Consider the following 19,862-nt stretch of genomic DNA (forward strand, 5'->3'; position numbering starts at 1 on the left):
AGGCCCTGCCCCTTATGACATCAAAGCCCGGGGCAGCATGGGCTGTGATGTCATAAGGGGCGGGGCCTCCGGTGACCCTGCCCCATGCCAATATAAGCAGTGGCACACCGCGCACCCAGCATTAGAGCGGGAGAGAGCGTCGAGTCAACATTGGAAGAAGAACAGAGGGAAAAGACAGTGGAGAAGATCGGGCAAAGGTGCGAGCAAAAGAGTGTGAAGACAGCAGGAGGACACCCGGCAGAAGACAGCGGACAGAGGGAGAAGAACCGGAGAGAGAGCAGAGAAGACCCGGAGAGGGCTAGAAGACATCAGCGGAGAAGACGTGGGAAGAGACGCCGGAGCTGTTTAATAAACTACTGTACTTAAAAAACATGTGTACTGTGTTTTATTTTGGACACTTTTTTTTTTTTTTCCTTTAGGTGAATGGGTAGGGGTACAATGTACCCCATACTCACATAGGGTGGGGGGCCGGGATCTGGGGGCCCACTTGTATATCAAAGCGAGTTTCCCCATAGCAGTCAATGGAAACTCAGATAATTCATTCCACAGTGACCGCTATTGTACACAATACCACATGTGGCCAGAGGTGGGGGGGGCGCTGGAGACACACAGAGACCGCTCAGGTGCATTCGGAGAGGCTCGGGAATGGAGCATCTCCGAGTCTCACCGGCGCCCCCGCACCTCTGGCCAAATGCGGTACTGTACACCCCATTGGCTTGAATCCTGCTAATCTTGCAAGACAACGCTCACAAACCGAGTCAGAAATTTTAAAAAATAATAGCTCGTACTGCGAAACACTCGTAAACCGTGTTACTCGCAATCCGAGGTATTACTGTACCTGAATTTGTAACATGAACCAGAAATAGCAAGAAAACAGTCACATGGCTTTCTCAAATTTGGCACAAGACTTTCTAATATGTCAATAACAACAGAAATGTGTTGCCAATGCATTAGTGTATCCTGCCCAAAGTCTAAACAGTCCCACTAGTTCTTATCTACAGTATGTGCAGCAGAATGGTTAGTCTCTATGTTGTGGAGAACAGGTGGGAGGTTCTGAGTAGTTTAGTAGTTTAGCAAAAGACAACTGGGCAGGGTTGACACCAGTCCAGGAAAATGCTGTATTTTGTCTGTCCTCAACAGGACTTAGAGGCTGAGTGCATTTCTGTACTTGCAGGTCTTTAACCACTTCAATACCAGGCACTTGTACACCTTCCAGCCCAAGCCAATTTTCAGCTTTCTGCGCTGTTGCTGTTTAAATGACAATTGCGCGGTCATGCTTCACTGTTCCCACAAATAGAGCTTTCTTTTGGTGGTATTTGATCACCTCTGCGGTTTTTATTTCTTGCTAAACAAATAAAAAAAAAGACGGAAAATTTTGAAAAAGAATTAAAGTTTTGCTTTTGTTTCTGTTATAAAATTTTGTAAATAAGTACGTTTTCTCCTTCACTGATAAGGCGGCACCAATGAGCGGGCACTGACAGGCGGCACTGATGGGCACTCATGGGTGGCACTGGTGGGAACTGATAGGCACTGAAAGGCTGCAAAGATGGGTATTTATGGGTGGCACTGATAGGCAGCACTGCTGGGCACTGATGGGCACTGATAGCCATCCTTGGTGGCACTAGCAGTGGTAGGCATTGTGAGTGGGTACTGATTGGAAGCTGCCTGTGCATTGATTGGCAGCTGCCTTGGCACAGATTTGCATTACCCTGGTGGTCTAGGGGGGGCATACCTGGTGGTCCAGTGTGGATGGCCATCCTGGTGGTCCTGGGCGGCATGATGGTGGTCCTGGGCGGGACCTGGAGGGGGGGCTGCGCTGATAAACAATCAGACTGACACACCCCACCACCGAGCGCTGCGATGCGCGCCTCCACGGGCGCGCGGCGGCTGTTATCCTGCAGGACGTCATATTACACCCAGTCAGGATAACTGAACCACCGCCCGGCCGTCATTCTGCTATAGGCAGACAGGAAGCGGTTAAAGTGATAAAAGACAGGGAAATGTGCACGTATTGCAGAGATGTACTTTTTTTTACCCTGACATTCACTTTCAAATTAATTTATTACCTCTGCATTATTTTAGCTTACAAAAATGTATGAATAAGTTGGTCTAACACAAACTTTGTTAATGGACTAGCCAAGTTAATTTGACCGGAAGTTAAAAAAAACTGCAGCTTCTGGGGACTCTCCTGTTAATCTTTTGCTTTGGAATAACCCAATGCTTTCCCAGCTAACAGACACTGCAGCTGGGAGGGCCAGAGGAGGGGAAATCCACTCTTTTGGAGGGTTTTTACTATTGCCATTGACAAGTAAGGCATGCCTTAAAGCTGAATCCCAAATTTCTTTTCACTAGAACAGAATGGAATGATCAATCCTCTGTACAATGTTGCTCTGTTGTCTGCAGATCCCCTGATATTCTGGGTTTAGTTGTGGCTTTGTATTATGTGACACTCTGTATATCCTGCTTATAGACTGTCCCTTCCACAACCACTTCCTGCAGTAGCTACAGCCTATAACACACCTTTTTGTAGTCTTTCAGACTGCAAATGATGCAACTTCCTTCACAGCTGTGATGGTGGGTGGGATTGAATATATCTCAATTGGCATTCAGTCACACCTACAGGAAAAGTCCAAACCTCCCAAGTCCCGCCTCATAGATCACAGCATCATTCAAGAAGGAAATAGGAAATCCTTCATACACAGTCTGTTCTGAAAGCTAGCTGTGCTGCTGCAGGGCAGGATTGAATGGATCACAATAAGAATTGAATCCGGCCAAGTTAAACAGGAACAGGGGTGTGAACAGGGAGAGTCCCACCACTCAGATCCTGCTCTCTATGAAGCGATTCATTTAGAGACGAAGGAAACCCCTTCGTAATAACCTCCCATAGCCTTACTTCTGTAATCTTGCAGCAAGCCAATATTCTTTGGTATGCTGTCTTGCTGCAAGACAGGAATGACGCAGGGAGGTACGACACATTTATACCTTTCACCAACCACAAGAATGCCCAGAAACACCCATATCAACTCCCAGAACTGGTACAAGTGACAACCATAGCCCGCCCTGAAGCGACAGAGAGTCCAAAGGATCATGGGACATGTAGTATCAGGACTGGAAACAGGAAGTCAGAGAACTTTGAAATTCAGCCAGGAGGAGGAGTGAGAGACACAGAAACCTGCTGTATACAGCTAAAGGAGGTTTATTACACACAAACTGATAGTGGGGTTGAGATTCATTTACATGCACAATGCATTTGTTGTTTTGGGGAGGAAAAGCTGGGGAAATTTACTCGATTTCTGGCCTTAGGCATTCGAATATCAACTCTCCACTGGTGAATAAAGGGAAATGGCAAACACCAATGCCATCTCTGACAGCCTAATATTGGGACGATATCTGGAGCTCTAACTTGTCAGTATCTCTGGAAGTTAACAATAAACCCATACAACTGTACATTATTCACCAAACCTACCTAACACCAACTCCTCTGCACAAAATTGGTCAGATATTTCATATCAACTGTCTGCGTTATCACCAACCGCAAGCAGATCTTGCACACTTGCTATGGTCACGTCCTATTATCTGTAACTTTTGGTCTCAGGTAACATTTTATCACCACTGCCCATACCTTGCACCCCAGACATTTGCCTGTTTGGTATTCTGGATGATGAGTTATGACCCCACTATCAATGGATATTTTTGGCAGAAACTATTTATGGCACATAAGGTGATTACTTTGAGGTAAATGCAATCGACTACTTCACACTTATGGATCACCAAATAATTCCATATGAAATATATTATATGTTAATGAAAGTTGCCCAGATAAATTATAGTATGGGACTACTGAAGAACCTCAGCCTTAACTCTAGCAAAAAAAATGTTTGTCTCCACACACTTGGAGACTTTATCATGTAAATAGTAACAAACGAGACATTGGTCGTGTTATGTATGTATCGAGATCTATACTGTGTATATCTATTTCTTCTGTGCCTTTATTTTGCTTTCAAAAACAGTTTTAAAAAGAACTCTTAAAAGTGTTTAGTCAATGGTCATTGGCACTCAGCTCTCTGCTGTTTCACTACTGGTGTTGCAGCGCTGCAGGGGAAGTCTCACTCATCTTGCTACATCCTCCGTTATTGAACAAAAAATAAATCCCTACACGCAGCGTGTGACCTCAGAGGGTGGATAGCCTTAGAACTCAAGTGCTGAGACGATGCCGACAGACTCCTTAAGACCCCTTTCACACTAGGGCCACCCGTGCATTAGCGGTAAAGCAGCGCTCCCAAACCGCCCCATAGATGCTGCTTGAAGGACTTTTTCTAACATCCCGTAAGCGCACCGCCCCAGTGTGAAAGCACTTGGGTTTTCACATTCGGGCAGCATGGGAAGTTTTCAGGTGCTTTACAGGCACTACAAAATGCTAGCTTGTAACTTAGACCCAGCAGGTCCTGCCCAAATTCGAATAGTTTTGTGTGAACTAATAATCCAGCTATGTATTCAATAGAACATTAAATGTATTTTTAGAAATGACCAGGGCCTAGATCTTTCCTGATATCAGCTAACTGTAATCCATGGACAAAAGCATCCAGGCTGAAAAAGGGAAGGTCAGCATTCTGAGCAAATTATCTCTATTGCTTTGCACAGTGCTATGCGAGACAATGCTGAGAGTGGAAGGGACCTCAGTGTGCTGCTACTTTGTCCAGTCCCATCATTGTCTACATAAAGATCCAGGACCTGCATTTGCGGTCTTCCAGTCTTGATCACAAAACTGGCAAATTATGATTACAATCGCACCAAAACAGAACTTATTTCATTTGTGTATTTAGTCATTTTCTAATAGTTTAGCTCCAAATTAACAAATGTTTGTTTGGCTGCTGTTTTGTGTAATGATAAGCGGTAATAGGGGAAATTATGAAATACTGTGATTTACACAGATGAGACAAATAGGCAAGCTGCTAAAAAAAAATAACACTCACCTCATCATCAGAGTCATCTGCAAATGCTGAGTGCTTAGGCGCAAAAGTATTTTTCTGTTGCAGCTTCTTGGGGAAAAAAAGTCCATACCTGTGATATAGATGATACAGATGTAAAAATTTGGCAATAGTTTTAGACGAACATAAATGAACCACATTTTACAATCGATGTTTCCACTTTCAGCCCCAGTTCATACTGATGCGGTGCAGGAAATGCAGTGGTTCCCGTGCATTTCCCACACCGCTTAGCAATCGCACTGTGTTCTGCGATCTGGTGTCAATGGAACGTTAATGACACCCCAAAAGCAGGTCGCAAACACAGTTCGCTTGCTTGAACCATATCGCATGGGTATAAACACCTATGCAATCCAGTTCCAGTGTGAATAAAAAAAATTTAAAAAAAAGCTGCATTCACCTTTTTTGATGCGAATGCGATTTGAGCCAGTTCAATCAACTCACCGCGATGAGCCGCATGCTCCGGCGGTCCGCATCCATCACACCACTCACCTCCATATGGTTCTTTAACTGATCCGGAGTAGCCAAAGACAGCCCACCTTTGACCAAAACCCATCCATACTGGGTGAGACTTTATGCAGAAGATACAATGCTCCGGATGAAAGCTCGTGAGCTGCCAGAGATGTCGCCCTTGTGTTGTTCGTCTCTCCCCCTCCACTTGTTTGGACTACTCCCGTAATGTTACTACAGTTTCTAGGCTCCCATGCCATTCATCACTTACCTGTTACACTGTTTGTAGCTTGTTGAACTCTCAATATCCTCGGTTTGCCATTACATCCCTACACACTGGAAGATTCACCCTGAAGCATAAAGATGCAGATTCTCTTGCCGCTGGCTTTATGGTAATTGCTCTTAGGACAACTATATATCTGGCACTGGCTCATACCCCCTGCCGACGCCACTACCCCCCATTTTGGTTAGTGGACGTCACTGCACTTGAGGAGAAGGCATAGACGGTAGTCTGCCCTCTCCTACAGTCCAAGGCGAGTGGTTGATCCAATGGCTCAGCATGTATCAATATCCACCCCAAATGTTTTATTGTATTCTAGTTCATTGTTTGCTCTCCGGGGCTCATTGGGCCCTACCGCACACCCACCATAGTCTCCACCACACGACCTGGAAGGGCGTCCCATAAGCTTGACACCGCCACCATTGCTTAAACACTATCCTGTGGCGGCAGATCTTGTCCTCTCTTCTGACACTTACTCCAGCGCTCTCTCCATTGCCTTGATTCTGGCCAACCCCCACACAGGTTTGTGTCGGGGCGCTATATCCCTTATAAGGATATGCGCACCGTTCACGCTCTGTACCACACCGATCTCACGTTCGTGAGGCTAGTGGACACGTAGATCCACACCTCTTCGGTTACCCCCTTGCTATCCCCACGCTCAATCTACACACACATCTCACACAACAGACCTCACCCTTCCTCCCTCGCCCCTCATCTACCTTCCCACTCCCCTATGATGGCGGCCACATCAGACATCCATCCCACCCCGGGTACATCACAGTCCTTACCTCAATCACTTAAATTATACTCTATCAACATTAGGGGTCTTAACACTCCAGAAAAACGGTCTAAACTCCTACTTTCCCTCCAACAATCTAAAGCACAAATTGCACTTATACAGGAAACGCATTTCCGGACGGATTCCATCCCCAAACTACAAAATCACTACTTCCCCACAGTAATCCACGCCTCTAACTCAGAGGCAAAATCTAAAAGGTGTAACCATCCTCATTTCTAAACACTGTCCTTTCCAGGTAACCGACATACAAAGGGACCCTCTATGTAGATATCTTTTTATAAAAGGCACTCTACACCATTTACCCCTTTACTATCGCCAATATTTATGCCCCCAATTCTGGCCAAGTCACCTTTTTCCGCACAACTATGCAATTGCTCTCCAGCTTCCACTCTGGAACCCTTATTGTCGGTGGAGATTTTAATGTCCCTCTAACCCCATCTATTGATACATCTAAACGGGGCATCCTCCCTCACATACCGGGCCTTAAGGGCCATAAAACTGCAACTAAGCAACCTATTACTCCATGAAACCTGGCGTACGTTGCACCCCAAGGAGAAGGACTTCACTTTCTTCACACCGCCACACAACAAGTACTCCAGATTGGACCACTTCTTCCTCTCCCAGAATGATCTGACATATCTCACCAAAGCCACCATAGACCCGTCCCTCCTATCTGATCACAACCCTGTCTCCATGACTCTACAATTACCCACATTACACACAAAGACGCGTATCTGGCGCCTTGACAGCTCATTGCTGACTGATGAGATTACTGTATGCAGGTTGACCACATGCCTTTCAGACTATTTCACAAACAACTCTTCTCACGAAACCACACCCATGACTACGTGGGCTGCACACAAATGTGTCATTCAAGGTGAACTGTTGTCCATAGCAGCACACCGTAACAAACTTAAATATGCTCGTATTGCCGAACTAACCACACGTATACGCACGCTCGAACAGACACACAAAGCTTCTCTCCCTACTACTTCACTGAACGAACTGACACAGGCAAGAGAGGAACTTTTAGAAACGCTTAATAAGACGCTGAAAGGCAAATTTGCATTGACACAAAAACTATATTACGAATTTGGCAACAAAGCCGGTAAACTCCTAGCAAGGGCTCTCCAATCCAGGAAGGCCTCACATACCATCCACAAAATCAGCAACCCTGCGGGGGAGACCTTAGTTACCAATGAAGATATATCGGCACAATTTATGGAATATTTCTCTAAACTATATAACCTGCCATCGACCCACACCAACGACACTACAGTAGACCGAATGACTGCCATCACAGACTTTCTAGCGCAATATGGTCCAACCCCTCTCTCTTTAGAAGACGCACAATCACTAGACCTTCCTCTTTCAATGGACGAACTCCTCACAGCCTTAAAACAAATGAAGACGGGCAAAAGCCCCGGCCGGATGGCCTATCGGTCAGCTATTATAAATCCTTTTCGACCATTCTCCTACCACACCTAGTCAAAGCCCTCAATATGACACCCGACTTGGCTGCAAATAACGATATGCTCGAAGCCCACATCACACTTCTTCCCAAACAAGGCAAGGATCCCACGCTGGTGACAAATTACCGCCCCATTTCCCTATTGAAGTGGACCTTAAACTCTATGCGAAAGCATTAGCCAATCGTATTTTACCTTTCATTCCTTCTCTAGTTTCGCTTGACCAGGTTGGTTTTGTCCCGGGCCGCGAGGCCAGAGACAGCACCACCAAAGCCCTGAACATTCACCACTGGCTCACCAGAACGTCTACACAAGGTTTCTTTCTTTCCTTGGATGCAGAGAAGGCGTTCGACAGAGTAGCCTGGGACTACATGGCGGCCACCCTACAAGCTGTGGGACTGCCACCTCGTCTGCTACAAATGATCTTAGCCTTGTACTCTTTCCCGAAGGCTAGACTAAGGATTAACGGGGGGCTGTCAGACACCTTCACTGTATCCAACGGAACCCGTCAGGGGTGCCCTCTGTCGCCGCTTATATTCATACTGACCATGGAACCCATACTCCGCAGACTGAAAGATAACCCCGCCATCAGAGATATTGATGTCCATCACAAACAGTACAAAATAGCAGCTTACGCTGACATCCTACTCTTCCTGACGGATCCCATTACAACCATCCCCAACCTCTTAGCAGATTTTAAACTCTTCAAAAACCTCTCCAATCTACAAATTAATTTCGAGAAATCCAAGGCCCTCAATATTACCTTGACGAATGACACTGTGAATCTTTGTAAACACAACTTTCCGTTTGGCTGGGAGAAATCAGCAATCTCCTACCTTGGAATTAAAATTACCACCAATTTAACTGACCTCTATGTAAAAATGTTCTACCGCTGATCCTGTCCATCCAAGGGGACCTCCAGAAATGGCATCTGGGCTCCTTCTCTTGGCTGGGCAGGATCGCCATATTGAAAATGAATATTTTGCCCAGACTCCTCTATCTCCTCCAAGCTATACCAATTAAACTACCGAAATCCTTCTTCTCATCTTATAAACATATATGCAGGACCTTCACATGGGCATCCAAACACCCACGACTTAGCTGGGACAGGCTAGTTCTTTCCAAACGATTAGGGGGCTTGGGTCTCCCGGACCTTCAAAAGTACCATTGGGCCTGTCACTTAACCAGACTGGTGGACTGGCATATACACCGCCCTTCCAAGGATTGGATCAATTTGGAAGACTCCTTTGCGAATCTCCCTATTGCAAACTCTCCATGGATTAATAGCAGACACTTACCCAAAGACTTCTCATCTCACCCCCTCATTGGCGCCACCCTGGCTATTTTCAAAATGGCGTGCAAATCGCTCACCATCATACCCTCACCGGGCCCTATGACACCACTTGATAACAACCCGGACTTCCCTCCAGGCCTGGCATTAAAAGACCCCACTCTTGGGACACCTAACACTCAAGCTAGGGCACATAGTTTCTTTCGAAACGGCACGCTCCTTCCCCACCTGGAGCTCTACGCAACATTACCTAATTACAACATACCCTTCTACAAATACCTACAACTGAGACATCTCTTTCAAGCACCTCAGCACACCTCCCTTTGGCACAGAGAACACACTCCACTTGAACTCCTCTGCTCTAGTACAGAACCCCAGAGTCACTTAATCTTAATCTAAAAACTTAATGCGACTTACTCCCTCCTGTTTTCACAACACAGGGTCAAAAATGATAAACTGGTGCAACAATGGGAAACTGACCTATCCCTAGACCTCTCACCCACTGAATGGGATCATATATTCACCCTCATGCACAAAGGCTCCATCAACGTCTCAACACAGGAAAACAGGTACAAATTGTTCTCTAAATGGTACAGGACACCCAACAAGATTCACCATTCCCCCAACTTGCTGGAGGTGTGGCACAAACAGGGGCACCCTATTACACATTTGGTGGAATTGCAATCTTATACAGCCATTTTGGGCGGAAATTCACCAGCTGATCTCACAAATCACCACGTACACACCGGTTCTCTCCCCTGAACGATACTTACTTCACCACACCCCCGATTCCACTGGTTCCTACAAAAAAAAAAATCGCTTACCATACACCTCATCAACGCTGCTAACTTATGCATCCCTGCCTTTTGGAGGAATCCTGCTCCCCCCACAGTCCAGGACTGGATCCGTCGGGTACACAAAATAGCAGACATGGAAAAACTCATATGCCAAGCCAACAACAACCCTACCAAATTCAATATCACATGGGCAAGTTGGTTACATTACAGACAATCCCACACACAGACCACTCCGTCTCCAACTCCTACACACCCGCTATGAGGTGGCTAGCTATCTCTCGTTCTGGAGTCCCCTAAGCCACAATACCGCCATTCCCCGTTCCCATCCTGCACCTTACTTTTCCCCGTCAGTGTCTCCCCAACACTGGCTCTTTTTTAGACACTCTACACACCTATCCCCTTACACATACTCTCACTTATTCCACATTACTGGCAAGAGTTTTATACTCCCGACGTCATATTCTCCCAACTAACATTATCACCCCGATAACCTGAGTGCCTATCAGGAATATAACTTACCTCTAGCCATACCACCAATTTTGACCCCACTCTCTAATTCTTCCTATATCCCGGCCCATTAACAGCGAAGGTCCCTTTAGGGGTGAATGGAACCGGGATCTGCCCTTGTTGGGGTGGTTATAACCCTTAGACCCATCCCGATCTCAAAACCTGTCTCTTATTGTTATTAGAATTACCCACAAAATTACCCTATTTTGGAAAGCAAATACCCCAACGTATACTCTATGAGGCATGAGTTGCAGATAGGTACTTGGGTACCCTGGTGACAGGTACTCAGATGGACTGTGACAGGTCCTCTTTATTGGGGGGGGGGGGCAATCAGTGTGATTGGTGTACACTGTAAGCGGTAACGAGATGTTACCGTAATCTCCTTCTCACACATGATCAGTGTGTGAGGAGGAGAACCCGGTAACATCTCGTTAACACTCTGTATTTACATTTAGTGATCGGCTGTGAAAGGGTCACAGCCGATCACGTGGTAAACAACCCCCGGCCAACGGCTGTTTATCAGCATCGGTGATGAGCAGTGTTCCCGGGAACACGCTGCCACCGATTGCGCGCACATGCGCCGTGCAAAGTGGGGCGGTACCATCTGTGATCGGCCGTGACTTCATCATGGCCGATCACGTGGTAAACAGCCATGCCCAATGGCTGTTCACCCCCCTTGGTGGCGAGTGGTGTCTCCATGACACACCGCCACCTAAGGAACAGGGATGCGCGCATTCCCTGTTTAAATGGATGGACGTCATATGACGCCCGCCCAGAACAAGAGCCACGCCGCCTGGCCATCATATGACGGCCAGCAAGCGGTTAAACCAATATTTCTGAAACTGTGTGCCGGGTCTCAATGTGCTGCTGGGAGCCGTCAGGCGCATGTCCTAAGAAAGCTGGCTGTGACATGTAGGGCCAGCTGCGGTCGGATGTACCACATATGCTCTGTGGTGGTCGGAGAAGCTGAAAGAGCCTCTCCATTCCCCTACCCACCGAGCCGTTCCATGGAAACCTAGGCTGCCGCTGAACCAAAAGTCCCGGTTCGCGCATGCGTCCCACCAACCAGGACGCCACCAGAATGCAACCAGGACGCCACCAGAATGCAACCAGGACGCCACCAGAATGCAACCAGGGCGCCAGGAGAGGCAAAGGGACAGAGAAGCCGAGGCCTTCCACACCACCACTGTATATGCGGCCAGGGATCATCAGTCTGCTGCTTCTCCTTTCACTGTCTAATCACAGGCTGGGGGGGGGGGGGGGGGACAAGACCTGCACATGTATTAACTGCAACCAAGAAAAATCAGGTCTCCTGCCCAGTCAGAATGGCTACACTGTGGGGCAAATCTGTGGAAATCTCCAGAATGGATGAACAAAAATATAAATTCCTTGAGAGGTAAAACAGCTCCATGTATGTATTTCCTGTGTGTTCCTCTGCAGTTTGCCAAGAGTTCAGCGTTAAACTACTAAAATTTATAACAATATTAAAATAAACTAACAAGCAAGAAAGAATAGTTACTATGACAGAACCAGCCTCTCCTGTTTACTTGTACAACAAGCGCTTGCTGCATGGCTATACTGACCTTCACTCCACTGTCCATTAACCCAGCCCATACAATTTCTTTCAATATTTCATAACTTTTTGCCACACTTCATTGATGTTCCATTAAGGAAGAAGTATAGAATGTAAAAAAAAAAAACACATATTGTAGTTGTCCCCTGCTGGCAATAAGACCGACAACTTAGTGATCACATGACCACTGATCGCTCAGTTCTCGGTCACAGGCTCTTTGCTCTGCTACTCCAAAGCCCACTTTAGCAGCCAGGCTGTGAAGGGGGCAGAAGCGGCTGACTCAGGCTCTCAGTGGCGCACTGCGAGGCTGAGCCAGCTGCCGGTAAGGCATCTAGATGGATCCTGACATTGTTGGGATACATTGAGGGACTGAAAATGTTCTGTAACATCAGGGCAATAGCCCTTTGTCGACTGAATCTGGGACACAGAAGTGCAGAACCAAGTGCACTCCTGTGACCCAGAAGAGAAGTATGACCATACTTCTCTTTTAAGAGCAGACAATATGGAAGCAGCTTTTCTCCCTCTTCCTCTCCCCTTCACATACTACTTAATAGTTGCCAATCTCCTCTTCCCTGCAATTCCAAGCTCTGAACAGACCTGAACCAACAGCACTGCCAACTATGTTAGCAAATAAGCAACATCAATAAGCAGGTTCCTCTGTACACTGAGGGCTTTTACAATCAAGTGTATGTGGTAAGGTCTGTAACTCTCTTGGTACCACACCATGCCTCAGCAACAGCTGCCCACGGGAATGTGAACTCATGTGAGGACCCCTTAATTCGTAAGAAAGGAAAAAAAAAAAAAAAAAAAAAAAAACACTAATAATGCAATTCTATTATAAACAACCGTACACACACCCACACTAAAGCACTTGCCTTATCGTACTGAATTGTTTTCCACCTTCAGCTGCAAAATTGGAAAAATCCCCCCCAATTGCTAAAGGCCCATGCAGACCCTGGTGCATTGTGTTAATGTGCATTGTGTTAAGGCAGCCAATTCAAATGAAAAGGCTGGCAACACACCAAGACATCCGAAAAAAATTGACACAAGCTATTTCTAATAACGCAGTGCAGCACAGTGCATAGTAGTGTGTAAGCCCTCGTTCACGTTGACTGCGGCTATGAAATCGTGCAATCGCATGATTTCAAAGCTGCAGGTCAGTGCAACTTCAGGTGCGACTTGGAAGACATCTATGCGGCCTCATGCACAGATGTCTATTCACGTTGCACCTGAATTCGGCAACAGTAGTGCAAGAACTACTTTTGTAAATCGGTGCGGCACCGCCGGGTCGCACTGATTTGAACAGAGTGATTGGAAGCAATAGGTTGTGACTTGTAATGCAATTTGACCTGTCAAATCACATGACAAGTCGCTCCAATGTGAACGAGGGTTCATTGTGATGTGCTGCAACGCAAGTGTGTTGGAGCTGTATTGCCTTAGTGCTTTGGGGTGCCAAACAAAATTAACAAGCAACAGTAGTTAACATGTGGTGTGGTAACGTGCACGTTATTGCAACACATCAAACTGGAAAGGTGAGTGGGCTCTAAAGCATCTAGGACTGGCCAGAGACATGTTTCTTGTACCCCTACTAAGCAGGTTTTGACCCCCCAAAAAGATGCTTTGAAATCGCTAGGGTGTTTCACTAAGGGCCCATTCTTACCTATGGTGGTGTGGTGTGTTGCAATAACGTGGCATTACAGCAATGCAAGCTACAGATCCATTTATTTTGAAATGCACCCCAACGTAGTAAGGCAACACCTAAAATGGTGCAGGTCTGGTTTATTTGGATATTTTGGTGTCATCATTCCATATATTTGAATGGGCTTCCATAACAAAACCCAAAAATAATTTGTTAATTAATGCAACGCCCAAAGACGTCAAGGTTTCAATGAGCCCTAAAGCATCGCTCTCATCAAGGATTACTGACTAAAGTTGTTAAGGCGGTATCAGACCAAAAAACTAACATTTTGGCAGCAGCCATGAGCTTGTTTGTGTAGCCAGCCAGAGCCACAGAGGCTCTTTCATGCATATTTATGCAGTGAACATAAAATGTATTTTGATTGTAAACCCCCCTCCCCCCTTTTTTCCTCCCTTTCTCCTTGTGTTAACCACTTGCTTACTGGGTACTTGTACCCTCTTCCTGCCCAGGTCAATTTTCAGCTTTCAACGCTGTCACACTTTGAATGACAATTGCATGGTCATGCAACACTGTACCCAAATTAAATTTTTATCATTTTTTTCCACACAAGTAGAGCTTTTTTTGGTGGTATTTAATCACCATTGGGTTTTTTGAGAAACAAAAAAAAAAGACTGAAAGTTAAAAGAAAAAAAAAAAAAAATTTTAATAATTTGTTATACATTTTTGCAAACAGGTAATTTTTCTCTTTCACTGATGGGCAGTGGTAGGAGACACTGATGATGAGGCAGTGATGGACACCGATTGACAGCACCGATAGATGGCACTGGTGGCCACTAAGGGGACCGATGTCTCTCTAACAGAAGCCGGTTAACGGCTTTCTTCTTTTCTTCACACCAACAGCGTATCAGTGATCACAGAGTGCACCGACAGCGCGGGAACGGGTGGACGTCCACGTAGGCCCTCCCGGCATTTTAAGCCTGCGCTGGCTGTCTCTCGGCTATAGCGCAGACGCAAAGTGGTTGATAAAACTCTAGCAGTACTCTTTTTGCCATGGATAGATATTTTATCTGCCCCCACTGTAATTAGTATTGTTCCTATTGAATGGGGTCCACTTCCAGTCTCTGGACCTTCATGTTTAAACCTTGTTCACACCCTTTCACGGGCTGGACCTACCTTGGGCTATAATAGTGAGAGCTCCATTTCATTTGGTCTATACAGGTTATTGATCCTGATTTACTATACTGTTCGGCAGTCATGACTATCAGAAGTTTATGGTTGTATTTTATATCTACGGCTGTACCGCATTCAATTCCTTTTGTTTGGATGTACTGGAAACTGCTTCTTGATAAATAAAAATGTGAAAAAAAAAAAAAGTATTCTGATTGTATTTATCTTTAGAATCAATCTAGGATAACTAGTACAGCTGGAAAAAAAATAAATTTGCAGTGTGTGAGAAGAGTAGTACTGTGGGTGTGCCCACTGGAAAGACCTCTTCTTACTTTCTATCCTAAGGACCAGCAGGAACCCAGACTGCAGTCTGTTTACCGCATTTTCCCTAAAAGAAAAAAATAATCCCCAAGTTTATTCCAAAGTACTGTATTAAAGTCAACAAGCCACAGAGTTAGAATTTTGAGGAGGATGTCAGCAATAGCAACTTCCATGTGTATCTTACTATAGGTTTACTTTAAGGGAAAATACATCAAGTATAGAAATCAGTATACTTTCCATAATACTATAGTTTCAAGAAACTGTGTAGTGTAGTATGAGCTGTACTTTGTCACTACTTACTGTTTCCCAGGAGCAGCCATCTTGATCACTTCTTAGGCATGTATCCTGCTGGGAAAAAAAATCTCATGTGAACCATGATTTGCATTTTTTATATGTTCACAGGCTACAGATATAGGAGTTAAATGCTGTGGATACACCTATCTCTGAATGGAATGATAAAAAGAAGAAGGGGAAATATATGTTAGTAGGCTGGAAGCAGAGGGATGGGTCAAAGACGAACACAGAATCTGCTGCAACTGTGCATGGTAGGTCAGCTTCTAACCTCAGCTTGCTCAATTAAGCGTTGACAATAAAACCTGGAAACTGATTGGTTTCTATGCAGAGCTGCACCAGATATTGCACTCTCCAGTTTAAGTAATTAGCCGCCAATGTGTCAGTGCAGCCAGTTATAGACTTTAGCAGGAAAGAATGTGACGGGGTGAGTACAACTTGGAAACTGGGACAGAGTGTGTGCCAAGTGCTTAAACGAGGACCTTCATGGCAGGATCACTGACTATTATTTTACTGAAAGCTGTAGATTTTTAAGAGACTAAAAAAAAAAAAACGTTAAAGTGGAGGGCCACCTTAAAGAAAAAAAAATTGCATGAAAAATCCTAAAAAAATTTGAAAAAAAAAATTTGAAAAAAAAAAAAATGTAACCTTACCTAAACCCTTGCTGCTAGGCAGTCTTCCTAATCTGCCTCTTCCTATTCCGTGGCGTGTTCTGCTCCTCGGTGAGTGGCCCCATTGCCTTCTGGGAACTGTGTGTGTTCCCAGAACACCACGGGGCCATTCACAGAGCGCCGCGCCACTCGCACGTGCGCAGTAGGAAACTGCCTGTTTCCCTTACTTAGGATGGCGGTCCCGAGGGACGGGTCGGCCTCGGGCGCCCGACATCGTGGGCACCCAGGACAGGTAAGTACTTATTTAAAGTCAGCAGCTACAGTTTTTGTAGCTGCTGACTTTTAAATTTTTTTTTTTCACGGCCGGAATCCCACTTTAAATGCTTACAAAAGGCTTTAGTGATCAGGTTAAGCCTTACTTTAAAGTGCAGTATTTTAAAGTATAAGTTCACATTTGGGAACAGGTTACATTCCACACGTTTTTAGGGTAGAACATGCAACACATTCCCGTTCTCACGGCCTCTTCCCGATCTCCCTTCTCATTGTGACAGCAGGCCAGGGATCTTCTCCCTGCACCCGCTGTCACATTTTGAAAAGAACGCGGCCGTGCGGGGCTCCACCCACATCATTCATTCATAGAGTTTTGTGAATGAATGAACTACAATTACTTGCAGCCATTGCAGCTGACGGCGCTGGTGAGCGATCTAGTAGTTTATTTTGCCTGTCATTCTGTAACTAACTGCCTGCCTGTATAAGTGGTAATGACAAACACCTACACAGACAGTCTGCAGTAGCTGGAGATTGCACCCGTTATCTGCTGATCACGGGTGCAATGCTCTGCGGGCTTCTAAAATAAAAGCACTTTTTTTTACTTGCAAAAAATGTGCATTTAAATTTTTTTTTAGAAAGGTGAACCTATCCTTTAACCACTTCAGCCCAGGAAGATTTAGCTGCTCAAATGACCAGCCCATTTTTTGCGATACGGCACTGCGTCGCTTTAACTGACAATTGCGCAGTCGTGCAACGCTGTACCCAAAACTGTCCTTTTTTCCCCACAAATAGAGCTCTCTTTTAGTGGTATTTGATCATCTCTGCGGTTTTAATTTTTTGCTATATATATATATATATATATATATATATATATATATATATATATATATATATATTACAGTTTTGTTTTTGGGTTTACACTTTAAGGATTACAGGAAGCATCAAACGTATCTGGAAGTAGCTGTTATACAAAGGTGATAGGTACATCATGATACGATAAACACTGCATTGAGAAGATAAGTCATCACATTAGACATATCACATTCCACTAGTGGATTAGTGAAGAAGATACTGTAGTAAGGTAGTTTATAGATTAGTCCGTTTTTTTTCCTCCAATCAACCAGGGGGTTCAATATTCAAAATACACTGATCAGTGTTGCAGGCTATAGCTGGCAGCACTGATTGAGATAGGGAAATCCTGACAGGACGGTTGTACATTAGTCGAGCGAGTTCTGTACAGCCACAGTGCCCATACATGGATTGAAATTCTGCCTGTCCCTACTGTACCAGATGAATTTCAATCCATGTATGGCCAGCTTATAGCTAAACTTACACAATAGTTCCCCATTGAGATGCGTTTGACAGGGGGCGAAGAGGTTAGGTCTCATACACAGGAGACGCTGTTAAACTCGTGTTCAGAGGCAGTTGGACACTTTTTTCAACTGCCCCTGAACTCATTCAATGTTATCCTATGTGTCCATGTACACAGTCTCATTTTTTGGTGTTTTTAGGCAGTTGCGTTTAACCTCGTTTTTCCAGACGCAAACGTTTTCCACGTTTCAGACACCAAGCGCCGGTACCGCGTTTATGTTTATAAGTGTTTTTTACAAACCGACTTTGGGGTCCCATATCTCAGGGCCACTTAGTGAACCCCAAATTTGGTGTGCTAAGACAGTTGGACTAACTCTACAACATATCCAAATTTGGGGTTCCTAGCACCAAGTGGCCCCAAGATATGGGGCCCCAAAGTCGGGCCATAAAATGTCATTCTCTGCTGCAGAAGTGCTTGACATTTTGCGACCCGACTTTGGGCCCCATATCTCTGTGACAGTTCAGTCAGTACACAACTGCATGCTGCTGGGGACACATATGTGCAAACAGGCATTAAAGGGGTTGTAAAGGTTTGTGTTTCCTATGCATTAAGGTGAAAAAACACCTGTCAGTGACCGGCCCCCTAACCCCCATTTTACTGACCTGAACCCTCAAACTTGTACCACGGGGACACGCCGTCTATCTGCTAGGGGGTTCTCGGCTGTTGATTGGACAGATTGATAGCAGCACAGCCATTGGCTCCCGCTGCTGTCAATCAAATCCAATGACACGAGCGCAAGGTGGGCAGGGCCGAGTCCCGCATTTGGCATCTATGGACGCTAAATGCTGGACTCGGGAGCTCGCCCGCAAGGTAACCCCCTCGGGAGAGCGCTTCTCTGAGGGGGTTATCAGATATGGGGAGGAGCTGCGAGAGCCGCCAGGGGGACCCCAGAAGAGCAGGTTCGGGGCCACTCGAGCTGCACAGTGGAGGTATGTTTGTTATTTTTTTTAAAAAATGAACCTTTAGTGTCACTTTAAACCTCCCCTTTCTCAGCATACACACATTACGTGGTGGGCAAGAGATTACAAAATACGAAAGGGTCACCAAATGCCCCCTGGGTCATACCCAGCAACACATTGTGCGGTCCAGGGACATGCAGCACACCACACCTGTATAGTGTGAGGAGGACACAACAAGCTTGTTAGAAGCGTCCATTGAAAGGCTGGTGGCTATGCCAGGGGGTAGTAGTATTAGGACCAGGGGGAGGTTTCATTAGTAGCTGACGAGGTGTACAGTACTGGACCTGGAAATAAGGAACCTGCTGAAAAAGGCAAGCCTAGGAGGGAAAGAAAGGGATGAATTGGAGAATACCTGTATCTCTTTCTCTGCTTGCTCTATACAATCCTAGCAAGCCTCAGAGCGGCGCCGCCATGTAAATCTCCGATAAAATGGAACCGGCGCACGCTCAGTTCTCCACCACAACCGGCTGAAAGGCTACAGGAAAAAGGCGCGCGCATGCGCAGATCCTCTTCTCCCTTCTGTCGCCGACGTATTGAAAACGTCGACTCTAGTAAAGGAAAAAGTGGATTGTCTGCGCGTGCGCGGCAGTATTGTTAATGTATGTTAGGTAGGCTCTGTACAGTGCCTGCTAAATGTATTGCATATGGTGCCACTGCAGACAGGCAACGCAGGGCAAGTTATTACTTTAAAATTATGTGTGAATAGCTATGTGTAAAGAATGTTAGAACTTGGTGTTTTAAATTGACACGTGGTACATTTTCCTGCGTTACAAAGAAATATTACAACCCCCATTCTTTTTTCTCCAGGTTGTTCCAGCCAGCCCCCAGTGACATAGGCCTAGCCCACCCACTGGCCCCTGTGAGTACCTGTGTCATTAGATTAGGCGACCCGTCAGATTTTGTTATGGAAGTGACGTTCTGTCGCCGCCATCTTGCTACACCCCGCACTCGTCCACAGTAAGGATACAGTGAGAAGGCGGCAAGTGGATACCGGAGTCTTGCATTTCACACTTATTTTTAACAGTGGGCTTATGTAGTGTAATACAGTGTTTTGAAATCCGTGTGACTGTTTTGATGTTGG

General features: G+C 45.6%; 1 protein-coding gene across 2 annotated transcripts in view; it reads right to left on the bottom strand.

The window, feature by feature from the left end:
• NSRP1 (nuclear speckle splicing regulatory protein 1) overlaps positions 1 to 19,253 on the bottom strand; it is a 141,898-nt gene extending 122,645 nt beyond the window's left edge. The window contains exons 1-3 of one of the 2 annotated variants that reach the window (XM_073616848.1): positions 19,134 to 19,253; positions 15,579 to 15,623; positions 4,974 to 5,061 (exon numbers count right to left, since the gene is read on the bottom strand). In XM_073616848.1, coding sequence (XP_073472949.1) covers positions 4,974 to 5,061; positions 15,579 to 15,598 — 108 coding nt within the window. In that variant the 5' untranslated portion in view covers positions 15,599 to 15,623; positions 19,134 to 19,253. Of the gene's footprint in view, positions 1 to 4,973; positions 5,062 to 15,578; positions 15,627 to 19,133 lie in introns of both variants that reach the window. The other variant, XM_073616847.1, reaches the window with a different exon arrangement.
• Positions 19,254 to 19,862: the final 609 nt, after the last annotated feature.

The sequence above is a fragment of the Aquarana catesbeiana genome, linkage group LG02 (assembly GCF_042186555.1).
Source record: "Aquarana catesbeiana isolate 2022-GZ linkage group LG02, ASM4218655v1, whole genome shotgun sequence".
NCBI lineage: Eukaryota > Metazoa > Chordata > Amphibia > Anura > Ranidae > Aquarana > Aquarana catesbeiana.